The 15,377-nt window shown below is 37.7% G+C and overlaps 1 protein-coding gene across 4 annotated transcripts in view; it reads left to right on the top strand.

Moving 5' to 3' along the window:
* LOC139734644 (protein kinase C and casein kinase substrate in neurons protein 1-like) overlaps nucleotides 1-15,377 on the top strand; it is a 107,985-nt gene that overhangs the window by 85,381 nt on the left and 7,227 nt on the right. The window contains exon 8 of one of the 4 annotated variants that reach the window (XM_071645432.1): nucleotides 9,742-9,789. The exons of 1 other annotated variant lie outside the window; for it this stretch is intronic. In XM_071645432.1, the coding sequence (XP_071501533.1) occupies nucleotides 9,742-9,789 (48 nt within the window). Of the gene's footprint in view, nucleotides 1-3,419; nucleotides 3,456-5,686; nucleotides 5,807-9,741; nucleotides 9,790-15,377 lie in introns of all 4 variants that reach the window. 2 more of the 4 variants (XM_071645431.1, XM_071645433.1) reach the window with 2 other exon arrangements.

Here is a 15,377-nt window from a genome sequence, read left to right as displayed (position 1 = left end):
TGGGCACCATGCCCCACCCAGAGGGCCCCAGGGGGCCCCAATTCCCCCAAATTAAGGAATCTTGAAAAAATTGGGCCCTTATTGTACATTTTCATCTTCCACTTGAGAATGCCTCGTCAAATTTTGGTAGAGCTGTGAATAATTTAGATTAGTGACTGCGTGAAAGGTGAACTTGCGATACTCAGGTGAGCGCTAGACCCGCGGGTCTCTTGTTTGGTAATTATCATGTAATCTTTATCTTTCTGTGATAGCGGTGTGTGCTAGAGCTGTAGCCTTTGCACTAAATGGCTTTTGAAACTCGCGTTGTATGGAGCACCATTTATAGGAAGATGTGCAATGTATAAGCCTTCTTTTTAACACAGTTTGTATTGAGTTTCCTTTTTTTTTCTTTTCTCGTTTACGATTTCTTTATAAATGGAAATGTATGTGAGATCGTTGTCCAACCAGGAATTAGCAACTTAGGGCAGTTGCACAACTGTTTTTTTCCTTGTAGAAAGCTTTGATTATGAATGTGAAAATATTCTGTTGCTGTGTCCACCATAAGTTACCAGGGTCAGCTGGTGTTGTTATATTGTTATTGATGTTTTTGTATTCACTTATTTCTAGCTTGACTGTCTTTCTTACTCTATGATATCTTGTCCGTAGAAAGGATGTGCCAGAGTCATAGCTTCCCCCACCCGCTGTTCATCATTGTCCACTTAAAAAGAATAAAAAATTAAAAAAATTAAAAAATAAATAAAAGTAAACTAGTATAACGCTAGGTTCCCTTCTTCTGTGAATACAGTTAAGGAGAAATATCCGCATTCAAATATATTCACACATATGATTGGATACTCTACATAAGAAACTTTGCAGCAAGTCAAGGCAATCAGCAAATCAAGCTAATAATAACCAAAGTAGTGGGCACATCCCTTGTGCTAAACATCGCCATATTTTCTAATGTCAATTCATCCCCACGTCTATCCTCCCGCGAATATTGCAGAACCTCCACTTATTCCAACTACGGTATCGAGAGCCTACCCTACCTCAATGGCAGACTGAGTTTCAAGTAAATACGGGGAGAGTTTAGTGGTCTTATGTTGCATCTTGGAGATGTAGAATGATCGCCCATTTCTTCTCCCCCCCCCCCCCCCCCCATTGGTGGTTTGTGCACGGGGCATGTCTCTATAAAAGAGTTTGTTATCTCTCTGAGATGAACGTCTTAACAGACTGCACCCCTGTACGGTAACAATCCTAACCCAGACTTACAGTATTGGAGGTGGCCTCCACCTCACATCACAGTCCACTTGCTCGGATCTCATTTTTCTCTCCTTGTGTGCCCCACCCTGTTTTGTATCCACCATCATTCACCATAATCCCCCCCCCCCCCCCACCACCACCACCGCCATCTTCCCGTGAATTTTTTCTTAATGTCAGATTCTTCCATCATTCTGTTCCTTACTGACCTGTCCTTAACCCAGTATGTATGTTGGTCATTTGTTTGACTGTTCGGTGTCACAATGTCAGTTCAGAATCATAAGGTTGTTGATACTCTTGACAAAGTTGTGGGGGAGTTGCGCCCCTCTTAATACTCTGAACCGACACATTGCTCAGTGATGACCCTTCTCCCTACCCTTCAGCAATTGCTCTTGACACTTGTACTTCATCTTTACTAGTCTCTAACCTCCCCCATCATGAGAGCAATGTAACAATGTCCCTTTTTCCTCCAAGTTGCATGACTCTTGAACTTGTTGCATTGTATACAGCTAATTGGTCAGAGGAGAGTTTTGTAGGTAGACTATTTGAACAAGATGAGTGCTTTACAGACCAGGGGATGCTTTGGTATTGACCCAGTAGGAGGAGTCAAAAGTTGAAGATTAGTTTCTTTTAATGTGACTAACATCATGGCCAGGACTTCCCTACGACTATTTAGGTTATGCAAAAGTGACTCCTTATCTTGTCCTAATCGACTGTCTTCATCATCAGTTCCTTACTTACATGTCTTCCTTAGGTGCCTTGATTGTACTTGCCTGTGTTTCTTCTCAAATTTGTCTTCTTGACAATCACATAACCCTGTGTTAGTCGTTCTCTGCACAATCGGTCACACCTTCACCTCTCCCTTTTCCTTTCTGTCTCAACATCCACTTGGTCAGGCTTTGACTCTTTTCTGAGCCCGTAAACAGTCAGCTATTGTCTTGGTTAGTCAACTGACTGCAAAAATCTACCCATTTCACACTGTTGAGTAGTTTTTCCTAGAAATCTGTCAGTCGACTCCGGCTTTTAAAGCCTGTACCTCTGAGTCTTGGGTTGAATATGATCAGGACTAACTTAGAGTAGTCAAGAGATCTGGTGTCGTATTGCTAGTTAGCTAACTTCACCATAGCCAGGACTTGTTTGATACTGATACAAATGCATATATTCCTCCCCCCCCCCCCCATTTAAAGTTGTATGCGTGTTTTGGAACAGTGAGCAGAATAGTGTCTGATGAAGGAATATTTCTAGGAGGTTTGCACTGTGTGATAGAAGTGATGTTGTACTCAAGGGCAAAAAAAAATGGACACAGAAGTTTCTGACAAGCTACAAGAGTGACCATGTAATGATGAATTAAGTTTTGACAGAGGGAATGCACAACATGCCAATGACAGACAGCCATTAGATATGAAATGCTTCCAGACCTAAACTCAAGACTCTTGACTCTGTATAATAAAAGTATTTCCGGCTCCTGTCAGGTGATAGATGATGACACTGATTGATCGCATGATTTGTCAACCTATCCTACGTTGATGATGCGAAAAATCCTGTTCCTTGACGGTGTAGTCTCTCATGTGCTTCCCATATAATGATAATAATAATAATAATGATAATAATAATAATAATGATGATGATAATAATAATGATAATAATAATAATAATAATAATAATAATAATAATAATAATAATAATAATAATAATAATGATAATGATAATAATGATAATGATAATAATAATAAAAAAAAAGAAAAAATGAGGGATTATTTAAAAGCAATGAATTTGCAGATAAGAAAGAGGTACTAGTATGCAACTGGTAATCTGAATGTTGTTGAGATCATTCTTTCACATAGGCACAAGACTATCCTCATTTAGCTTCCAGTTTAAATACTTGTTATTATATATCTTTATAGGGACTTTGACTTTTTTGTTGTCGTTCTTGTGTGCACATCATCTCATTGTGATAATTCATTTTGTTGGATTCTTCCTTCTGAATCCCGTATTGTGTCAATCTCTTTCTCACACCAATCCCCATATACATATTCCTGTCGTTAATTGCTTGTGTGTTTTGTTTTGTTTTTGTACGGTATTGTATTCATATGTTGTTGCATCATACCTCACTAAACATACGTCTGTGTTTTCTCTTGTTCTTCCCCGTCGTCCTAAACAAAAACGAAACAAATCTTAATCAGCCCCGACCTCCTGCCGGCAACCGAAAGCAACCCAGAGTACGGAAAACAGTGAAAATATATGGCTCATGTTCTACCAAAGTAGAGTCTGGACCTGATGCTGTGGTTAAAAGACAATTATTAGAGCTCATTTTGTGTATGGAATGCTCTATCAGCACACAGTTTGATGCCAGAGATGTATGATAAAAATGGAAAGTGAAATACAATTTTGATAGACTTAGTGTGCAGAATCGTTTGTAAAAGTAAGCATCCTTGCATTGAAATATCTGTACATTGATTTATATTGCTAGATTTGTTTTTAGAGATGAACTCAAACTCCTTTTTGTGCTGAAACTTGGCTTTATACACAGCATCAGGTCAAACTCAGGTTTTGGAATTTGAGCCATTGATCATATATTCTTTTTAAAAATTTCATTTAATCCCATAGCAATTATTTCTCCATGCTGATTGACATATATACATCTAGCATGCTGAGCCATAAAGATTTCAGCTGATGTGTGTACAGTATCCATCTTACATGCAATATGAATGGTATTGACTTTTGAATGCTCAATGTACATATTTATCAACTAACCAGCCATTTACTACTATTCATTGCATTACTGGATCAACTTCGTCATACACAGGGAGATTAAAAATAAGGGGGAGGGGGAACTGGAATTCCAACCCTTCATTATGGCCAGTTTTCAGTATATTCAGATTGAACAAGAATTTGTAAGTACTAATTAAAGTTTGTTTCTTGAAGTGGTCCATCAAAGGAAAGCTTGCATATTGACACTTCAAAGATAAACATTGCCAAAGAAGACAGATAAATGTGCAGGGTCTTTCAACTTGGTTATGTGTATGATCTTTCTTTCTTTCTTTCTTTCCTTTCCTTTTATTTTTTGCTAATGTGAAATTAATATTTTTTTTACTTGTGATGTTACTAATGATAGTATTTGATAGAAAAAAATTAAGATAGGAAGATTCAATCATCGCTAACTTTGAGTTGAAGTCATACTCATTTTGAGAATATGTGACTGAGGCTCTTCTTTAGATCCCTTGGGGAGAAGAGAAATGTTTAATTGTTTTGCCATATCATATATACACACCTTTTTTCTTTTTTTTTTTTGAAGACAATGGTTTAATAGAAACTCCAGTAGCATGTTGGACCATACAGCTCAAGTTTGGACAGTGCCTTTTGCTTGACTCTGTTTTCAAGTCACACACACACATATACAATGTACACAAGCACACACGTATACACACAGAGAATATTAATGACTATGAAATGTCACATTAGAATTTCATGTGTTCCAGTAGGATGTTTTCTGAGAGTAAGAGTATTATACCTGTACGTGCTAGCAATTGTAAAATGATGGCTTTCGCTTAATACCTCTGTGCGGGTTCTTATTTCATAAAGGGCAGAGGGAATTACAGATTACTGTCTCTATACGAGTTCTCATTTCATAAAGGGTGGAGGGAATTATGGAATGTATCCGAGGATAACATCACCATAGTAACCACTGCTGGTTGCAAAAAGAAAAGAAAAAGATGGTCCAAAATTGAATGTATTAAACTAACATGCTGTAGAGATTAAGTCTCTTATGTGTGTTATGCCTCTCTATTTATATACTTCTTCTTTTTTTCACCGCAATAACTTCTAGTAGCATATTGACGGTCCTAATGTAATGTGAATAATGATGAAAAATTCATGAGAGATGTAAAGGTCGACAGTCTGATCTGGAAGTCCTCCATGGTGTATCTAAATCATACTTCACATCTTCAAGTTAAAGCAGACTGCAGCTTCTCGAATAAGTATTATGGTTTTGTTTATGTCAAGAAGGACAGCTGCATTTGTACTAAACCTTTTGACCCTAACTAGTGTTACTCATTAACATTTATTGTGACTTGCAGCTCTGACTCAATCTCTCTCTCTTTTTTTTTCAAGATGTTCTTCCCTTTTTTTATCCAGTTATGGTTCTGTATCTACATTGTATTGTCTGTCCGAGTTCTTGTAGTCTAACCTTTGACCTCGTCGTAATGTGGCTAAATCACAGATTTGCATTGAATATCATCGGTATCTGTATCTATCCCCAGTCTCTTGTTTCACTAAATGTTAAAATCGGGCACCATGTTAAGAGTTACATCATCTCATCTTCCTCTCTTCATCATCCTCTCATTCCCGTTGCCATGGTAATCATCACTTTCCCTAACCCTCCTTCTTCTCCCCTCCTCCTCCTCCCCCTTCCCCCACCCACACCACCTCCCGATACATTGACTGTGGTTAGTGATGAGGGTGTGTCCCAATCTCGCAAACCCACCCCAGCCCCACGCAGGAACGGTTCCCTACCATCCCACCTCCACCCCATAGATAGAGGTCAATCCTGGTCCTCTGCATCCTTGAATCGGTGAGTGTGGAGGCGGTTTCCATGGCACCGTGTCATCTCAGTAGGGCGACACTAGCGAACACCGCTCCTCAAAATTCTGTTCCCCCCTCCCCCTTTATATTAGCACGACTTCTTTCTTTTATTTTTTTGCTTTTAATACATTTCTTTTTATTAGAAGTTAATAATTTGCATGTTCAGAAGAAGAAAACTTGATTTCATGCCCGACTCACCTCAAGTTTGCCACAGGCTGAAAGTCATTCTGCATTTTGCAAGACACCCCAGCAATGGCTACACTGTAGTTGATTTGCCATGCCCGTTTCAACCCACAGCCCATAGAGTTCAAATTGTGTGTGTGAGAGAGAGAGAGAAAGAGAGATACATTAATATAGAAATATACTAGATGGACAGATAGAGAGAGAGAGAGAAAGCAAGAGAAAAATTATGCACGCTTTTATGTTTTTGCCACACCCTCGATTTCAGTTTCCATGCATCCTTGCATTGGATCACTCACAGTCTAACTGCATTCGGCAAGATGATAAATGTCTTGGCAGTCTCCGTGTCCACATGAATGATGACTAACTGCCTCATGGCTTAACTCTCAGAAAAATGACTGACCTTGTCTTGAGCCGAGACTAACTGCCCCGACCCTTTTAACTTGCCATGCGGACTGTTCTGTTCATTCCTCAACAGAGTAAAAAGTTATCATCCATTTATGAAGCATTCATCTATTTCGTCTAAAAGAAACAAATCTTTTTTTTTTTGTTTCCTCACTCCCTATTTGCTTTGCTTCTTATTTAAGAGCTCTTTTTAAATTTTGTTCATCGAAAACAAGAAAATTGTGGGGTTTTTTTATAAACTCTGTTTTTTCACCAAAGAAAATGAACTAGCTTGATTTAGTTTATTTTGCTTGATGTGTGCAATATTTCCCATTGCTTAACCAAGAAATAATTTTTGCCTTCAAAATGAGTGTGTATTGCCAATGGCTAGCAGCCCTGTTATTTGCATTTTAGATGTTTAGTTGCACTTGATATAAGTTATGTCCATGAATATATCTAATATGCATGGCAGATTAAAAAAAAAATAGCAATGCCAACATGTAACTTTTCTTGGGAAGGGTCTATCATGTATCACAGGCTTAGTGTATACTCTCGTGCAATTTAAAATCAGGTCAATATGTCGGCACCCATGCTCACGCTTGACCAAAGCTCATCTGCTGAAGTTGTCGATGATGGACACACTCCATCAGTGGTCAGTCTGTGGGCAGTGAGTTATGTCCAGTAAAGTTCAGTGGAGTGATTTTTTTTTTCTTCTGGTGGCACGAGAGGGGAATTCCTCTCATCGGTCAGGCCCAGATGAAACCCATGCAATATGATAAAATATTGCCTTCCTGTCCTACTACATATATTGCATGGCAACTTGACTTCAGCACTCTGAAAGGCCAGATTTTGTTTGGGAATTTGGCTCTGTGCTGATATCCTTCCCCTAGCCGCTGGTCAACATTGCGATTTGTAGCCCGCCTATTCAAGTCCTGATGAACAGGCGGGGATGAAATTGATCAAGGAAGGAATTACAGATTTTTGCAAAGCATTTAGTTTGGCTGATTTTACACTTGTATGAACATTCTTCATCAGGATGAATTTTTTTTTTTTTCAGCTGACAGTCTTTTAAGTTTCTCCCTCTCATCCCTCATTTTCACTTTTCTTTTCCATCTCATAGATTTAGATATATGTAAATATATATCAATACGATGTATGTTGTATATTTTTGTTTTATACATGTTCATTGTGCATTCCATGGTGCTTTTGGGTTAAAAGGAAACTACTTTATCATGTCGCAATAGCTATGAATATTTCACATGTATGTTTCTGATTGATGGAAAATGTATTGAAGCTGGGTTTGTGTCATATTCATACACCTTTACCATATATGTTCATTTCTGTTCTTCATTTTATGTGATGGGATATATTTTATAGCTCTGAGCAGTAAATATCATGTACAAGGTATATCTATCATTGCTTGCAATCAGAGGGGAATGCTTTGAAATTTAAAAAAATTGCACCATTTCTATACATAATGTACATTTTTGACAAAAAGGTAAAAGGTATGCTTTACATTCTGTTTTTTTTTTCTTTTAATTTTCTGATCATCTGCTTGGCGTTATATATGTGGGTATATAATGCAGATCATATGCTTTTGATGTCAATCATGTATGAATAATTGTTTCCACCGTATTAAAAAGCTCATGTCATTTCATTGATGTTCACTATCTGATGAATATTCATGGTTATCAAGGAAATATTGACCTGATGAATATTCATGACCATGAAGATATTTACCTCATGAATAATCGTGACCCTCATGAAAAATATTCACCTTCACACCAATGTGCAGATAGCCTTTAAACAAGGCGACTCGCTCTGCGTGCCCCCGTATAGCGCGTTTACCCCACAAACCTGTTGGCCGGCAAGTGGAGCGAGCCGCCTTTATCCACTCGTTCAGGGATGTGTACTTTTGTCGTTGTTGTTGCTTTATATTCTTTGACAAATTTGCGTACAAATTTGACGCAGAAAATACACACGGCACCAAGGCAAGCCTCGTTAATATTAAGTACTCGATAGAATAAGAATAGTTACTTAATATTAACGAGGCTTGCCTTGGTGCCGTGTGTATTTTCTGCGTCAAATTTGTACGCAAATTTATCAACGAATATAAAGCAACAACAACGACAAAAGTACACATCCCTGAACGAGTGGATAAAGGCGGCTCGCTCCACTCGCCGGCCAACAGGTTTGTGGGGTAAACGCGCTATACGGGGGCACGCAGAGCGAGTCGCCTTGTTTAAAGGCTAATGTGCAGAAAGCAAAAAAAAAAAACTGAACAAAAAAAAGTTCTTGCATTCAAATCAGCAAAAAAGCATCAGGTTTGCATGCTGCCTCAAAACATATTTCATGATTATTAATTATTTTTGTTCTGCATATGATTTTATCATGTCTATACAATGATCAGTAACAATTAGATTCACCTTGAGAAGCACCATATTTCTGTTCTGTATCAATTACATGAATGAATACCATGTCCTTGTGTGAATATGTACTTTCAAGTTGCAAAGTTTACAGTAAGATAATTACTATGTTTTGTTTTGCACACAGCACTCTGAACACATGAATATGCATGAGATGGAAACATTAATTCACTTTTTGAATTATCAGCCAGGCAAACAAAACAAAACAAAACAAAAACAACACTGTAACTTGGATTTCGGGTAGCAGTTTAACTCATTTTTAGTAGGTATGACTTGGGCAAGTTAATGTGCATACATGTATACAAATAGTATAACATATTGGATCTGACTTTATGTGTAAATGTTTTTTCCCCCATCCCCATTTTGTTTTTCTCTTCTTGGTGATTGTCACTGTGTATTGGTGGCTGGTCATATTGAATGTTAATGTGTGTTACTCCATTCCTGTGTGTTTGTTTGTGTGTATGTGTGTGTGTTTCTTTGTCTGTGGGGATGACTTGTACTCTTCTTTCTCTCCATTTCTAAATTCCTGTCTGTATGGGTGTGTTTTTCTGTCTGTCTGTCTATCTGTCTGTCCATATCTACTGATGTGCTTATACTTTCTATGTCTTCACTCTGTTTTACTCCAACATATTTCCATTGATCCTTCGGGTGTATTTTTTTTTTTACATTTTCTTGGTTGTGACACTGTGTGCATCTTTAATAATGTCTCTCTTGTTTGTTTTGTTGTTTTTTCTTTTATTTTCATTATCCTTCCTCCCCCATATCCCTTACAATCTTCTTGCACCTGTCGTTGTGTATCTTGTACACCTCTGTGGTTTCTCTCTTTCTTTTTGTTTTGGTGGGGGCGGGGCATGTTAAATTGTGTGTTAATGGTATGTCTGTCTGTCTGTTGGTGTGTCTGCGTGTTCGTTGCGTCGCCCTTCCCCTTTAATAGCTCTCAGGCATATCCGGGCTACTATCAGCATTCAGATTACGACTTTGGGTAAGTCACCGGAGATCTTCAGAGGAATTTCACAGTCATTTGTGGACGAAAATAATGCTTATATTGAGCCGCAGTCCAATGCGTTGGTGGATATGAATGCAGGGGTTAGACAATTACTTTTGGCTATGTGCACATGGGGAATAGAGTTTGGTTTTTTGCACAAAGGGAACATAGATTAGTTTCAAACTAGACAGCCCACAGGTGTAGGGGCAATTGGTGTATGCAGCCATTCCAGCAACTTCTTTTTTGTTTTTGTTGTTTGGGGTTTTGGGTGTTGTTATTCTTTAGCAAAGGACCTCATGTGGTAATGCAGTTTGATATGCAGATGGGTGTTCATGCACTGCATGAGTCTATACGGAGTTGAGGCTTTCTCGTCTCCATCGGGCATATCTCAAAGGGCATCCTTCTTTGCTGATGGCCATGCTAGTCTTTGCACAGGGGTTTTGTAGAAACCGAAAGATGGGAATTTTAGCAAACGAATGGGATCTGCAGTGCTGCAGCCGTGTACTTTAGTCTCTTGTGTACAGTCATTTTTTTTAGTTTTTCTCGTCTTTTTTTTTTTCATTTCAATCATCCTTCCTGACACTCCCTGGAAATTTTAAATATTGTTCCATGGTAAAGACTCCATTTTCAAAACCTCAAAAAAGTTATCTACATGTAATGTCACAGCCAACAAACTTTTTAAAGTTACAAATCTATCTATGACGCTGGGAAGAGAGGTACTCAAGATTTGAAGACCAAATGTTTTGATGGCAATATGTTTTGGCAAGCTATAAATATTCTTTATTTTGACCAATAATGAACCTGTTACATGATTGTTGTTGTTTTTTTCTTGTGATGAAACAAGAAAAATGTCAGTATTCTACAAATATTCATAACAGCTACTTCCCAAATAAACAGCCAAGTCATAACTATTTTTATATACTTCACAACCTTGTTAGCTTCATGACAGTCATATATATTAATATTTGTAGATGATGACTAGTGGGGTAGGGATCATACACAGAATGTTCCTTGTGAAGGGTTTAAAATGCCACATACATGTAGGAACATACAACTTTCCAAAAGACTGGGTTAGAGCATTCTGCTTCTATTTCACTCAAAAAACATTTTGTCATCATCTGTTATGGTATGTGGGTGAATAATCAAAGTATTTATGGAGTATGTTTCATCAACTTAAATTTTCCATGGAAGCCATTATCTATTTAAAAAAAAGTGCAGCTTTACCACCAAAACCAGATTTGATTACTGGTATATTCAATGCTTTTCTGAGTCAAACTTCCATGCTTGCTGATTATGTTTTAAGTATTTGTCGTATCTTTTAACAATGTTTGCCCTTTGTCTAGGGGAAAGTGTTTCCCCAATGGGAGAACACCTCAGAATGTTCTACCCGTAGGTCAACATAAAAAAGTAGCCTTCAAGCAACACAAAAAAATAGTCTGCCATCACATGATTGAAATTATCCAGTCAGTGAGCAGTATTTGACTGACCCATATGATATTACAGAATATCAGTAGCAAGATGTGTAAGAAAAAGTTGTTATACATCCTTTAGTTTATTAGAAAGAACTTATTCATTTTCTCTTCTTGGGAGGCAAGGGGGGGGGGATCTATTGCAGGGTAACTTGTGGAACGTCCTCTGAAGATCTGGGGGGCATTTCATGAAGCATTTTGTCCGACAAAGTTGTCGGACAAATTTGCTCTCAGCCAATCAGATGCAAGGATTTCTGTAGCTTGTAACAATTTGTCAGAAAAATATCCGACCAAAACGCTTCATGAAATGCCCCCCCCCCACGTCAATATTCCCTCTATTTATCTTCTCCCCAAATATGCTTTAACATACAAAAAGTTGTGCCATTTATTGCCACGAAATGTTATACCCTCTCATTTGCTGATAATGAAAACTAGCAAAGCGATCTCACATAGTTTCTGTGGCTAACTGGTGTAGTTTGTGTGCAATCTAAACTAGTGATAACTGTTTTGCTGTGTGTGAATTAATTTAAACCTTAGCTTTTACTATCGTACTAATTCATAATCTGCAGTATACAGCATTTAGTTTGAGTCTGTGTGAGTGTTGATGCTGTTATGATGGTGGAGGCCTGTAGATATTAACATAGCACATAACATTTTTTATATTAACCCGTGAGAAGAAAGTAGAAATTTTACACAATAGGCGTTTTCACATCAGCTCGATGTTTCGAAATAGCGCGCTATTTTCTGACTTGAGAAATTATCCCGATAGCGACGCGCTATTTGATAATGTGACCACAAATTAGTGTGCTATTTGTATCGCTCTGATCGAGAAAATTTCTCGAGTCCAACTCGGGAAATTTCTGAAATAGCATGATAGTAGCGCGCTATTTGATAATGTGAAAATGACTCGAGAAATTAGCACAATGCATCCCATCATGCCTAGCGTGTGTGACCCGATTGATCGAGGCAAACTGCACATGAGGAATTTTTGAGAGGGCACACACATTGCTGATGCTGTTTGCACATACTCAGCTGTCGAATTAGCTCGAAAAAAATTCGGGCTAATTCTCTTCGGGCTGATGTGAATAAGAAATGAAATTGCGCACTAATTCGCAGTCGCGAAAAATATCTCGAGCTTGGATTTTTATCGGGCTGATGTGAAAATGCCTATTGGTGTTGTGAACTGAACAGCCTCTCTCATTATGCTCAAGAGTTCTTCAGCCAGCATGTACTCCAGCTGTTAACCCTAACCAGGCCGGGCTTTTTTGGGTGTTCTGTGGCCGGGGAGGGGTTGATTCAACCCCTCCCCCCCTGAGATCTCGGCCGTCGATCGTGCAATCGCCATGAAATTTGGCACGTGCATTACCTGTGGCGTAATCTACCTAGCTATACAAAAAGAAATGGAAATTTTTGTCGTAATAATTAATTATGCTAATATATGCATAAAATCATACATTTTGCTCTAAATCAGAAATTAAAGCTCCCAGAATCATAATTTTTGGTGAAAACATTCTTTGTAGCATTCCTAACAATGTACTTGGAAAAAAAATTTGGTATCCAAATCAATTTCTTATGTATTTTATTGTTTTATGAATTTCTTATGTATTTCCCTGTTTTTTCGACCTTTTGTTTCATCATTTTTTTTCCGCAAAATTTATGACAGAACCTATTTCAAGCATAATTATGCTAAAATTAATTAGTTTCAGCCTATGAAAGTGAAAATAATCATATCTTTATGAATAAGAAGAGAAAACTCCATTTGCATAGACTTTATACACAAAATCACGTTTTTGAGCCATTTTCGGTCTGACAGGCATGTATAAAACGTTATGCAGCGTCGTAACGGTATGTGCGATTTTCGCTTTAATGGTGTCAAAAGATGCACGAGACTTGAAAGTAAAAAGTCAGCGAACGGCGCGGTCTAAAATTTTTGCGCGGTGGAGTAGTCGCGAAAAATGTTGGGGGGGGGGGTGATCCAACCCCCCCCCCCCCCCCCCCGGCCTTTTTAGGGTTAAAGGACAAGTCCACCTTCATAGACATGTGGATTGAGTGAATGCAGCAATAATATTGGTAAGAACATACAATGTATCAGTGAGCGTTTGAGGAAAAACGGACAATCCGTTCGAAAGTCCATGTTTTGGGTTTTTTTAGTTTCTGCTCAGTCACTGCTGGATGAGAAGACTACTACAGCTTGTGATGTCACATTTGTGCAACAATTTAAAGAAAATATAAAGAAAAATTGACATATTTTCACTCTTCTTACGTAATAAAAGAACACTTGACTTGCCTCTTTCAGAAGGCAGGGGGGAATAATATTACCCTTAACATACGTCAGTGACAAGTCAAGCAAATGTGCACTTTTTTTTCGAAAATACAATTTTGTAAAATTCTCTTAATATTTTCGTTATATCATTCTACACATGTGACATCATACATCGTAGTAGTCTTTTCATCCAGCAGTGACTGCGCAGATACTTTAAAAATTCATTACTTTTGAACGGATTGTCAGATTTTCCCCAAACTTTCACTGTGGTATTCTACTAATATTGCTGCATTCACTCAATCCACATATATGTATGAATTATGAAGTTGGACTTGTCCTTTAAACATTTGAGCCATGCATTCTTCAGCAGACAAAACTCAATCCATTTAAACAACCAGACTTGTAGTTATGTCAGCCATTTGTAGATGGCCAGTCACTAAGCCTTCAATTTGTACAGTGTCTGCTATTCTTTCTGTTTGAGCCAAATCCAGCGTACCACACTCTGCGATGATTATTCCTTCTGGTTTGCAGTTTCTTTAACGTCTCATTTTTGTTTTCCATGGTAACTGAGCTAATACATTACTTTGAAATGAGATTTTTCTTTTTTCCTTTTAAATGGTAAGGTCGCAACAAGGCCTTCTGCAAGTGACTTGGATTAAAAACTGCATCTGATTTGGTCAGTGAATTTTTAAGTAATGCAGGATGTTGATCTGCTTGACATTGATCTGCTCCTTAAAAAAAGAAAGAAAAAGAAAAATTGATGGCCTCGGAGGGTTGCTGAGATGTGCAATTCAGTTCATGAAAGTACATCTCAACATTGCAGAGAAACAAAGTTCCCGCTGTACTCCCCTTTGAGATAAATCTGTTGAAGTGTAATGAAAATGTGAACAAGTCTGTCAATTGTGTGTGTATCAGATAGAGAGTCACACTTTGAGATGAATCTGAGATTGTTTGCAGTCTTGCAATCATATGTCCAGTTGTTTTGTTGAAGAAGGTATGGTGATTGTGAACTGTCTTTTTAAAAAAAAAAGAAGAAGAAGAAGAAAGATACACCATTAAGTGTAAAATCAAAGCTTTGAGATAGTTTTCAAATGATTACAAAAAGTTACAAAGCATCTTTATTTTCTCCTCTTTCATTTTTTAGTTGTATTGCAAACCCAGTGTACATTATATAAAGCTACAGTACCATCTACCATGGATGATGCAAAAGAGATTATTCTTATGCGCTTCAAAACATGCAAACAAAAGAAAAACATGTGAAATTTAACATAATAGGGGCCAGAATTCAAGCAATAGATTCATTGTGAGACAGGTGTTTTGATAGGCAAAAACTGCAGAATTCTGAACAGGGTTCTGAACAAACAAGTACCACAGAACAGAATGTCAACTGTGTGTATCCAGTCAACATGATAATTCTCTGAGACTCCAACCCCTAGCCTCTGTTAAAGGACAAGTTCACCTTCATAAACATAAGGATTGAGAGAATGTAGCAATATTAGTAGAACACATCATTGAAAGTTTGAGGAAAATCAGACAATCCGTTCAAAAGTTATGAATTTTTGAAGTTTTTGTGCAGTACCCGCTGGATGAGAAGACTACTGCAGTGTATGAATAACTTAGATGTCACATGCGTACAACAATATAAGGAAAATATAAAGAGAATTTCACAAAATTTCATCTTTTGAAAAAAGTACACATTCCCCTGACTCGTTACCGATAAATGTTATGGGTAATATTATTCCCCCTGCCTTTAGAAAGAGCCAAGTCAATTGCTCTTTTATTATGCGAAAAAAGTGAAAATATGTTGAATTTTCTTTTATATTTTCTTTATACTGTTGTACGCATATGGCTCA

The sequence above is a fragment of the Diadema antillarum genome, unplaced genomic scaffold, assembly GCF_040938485.1.
Source record: "Diadema antillarum isolate AM-2024a unplaced genomic scaffold, OU_Dant_1.0 seq00000536_RagTag, whole genome shotgun sequence".
NCBI classification, from domain to species: domain Eukaryota; kingdom Metazoa; phylum Echinodermata; class Echinoidea; order Diadematoida; family Diadematidae; genus Diadema; species Diadema antillarum.
This window is presented reverse-complemented; position numbering and strand designations above follow the sequence as displayed.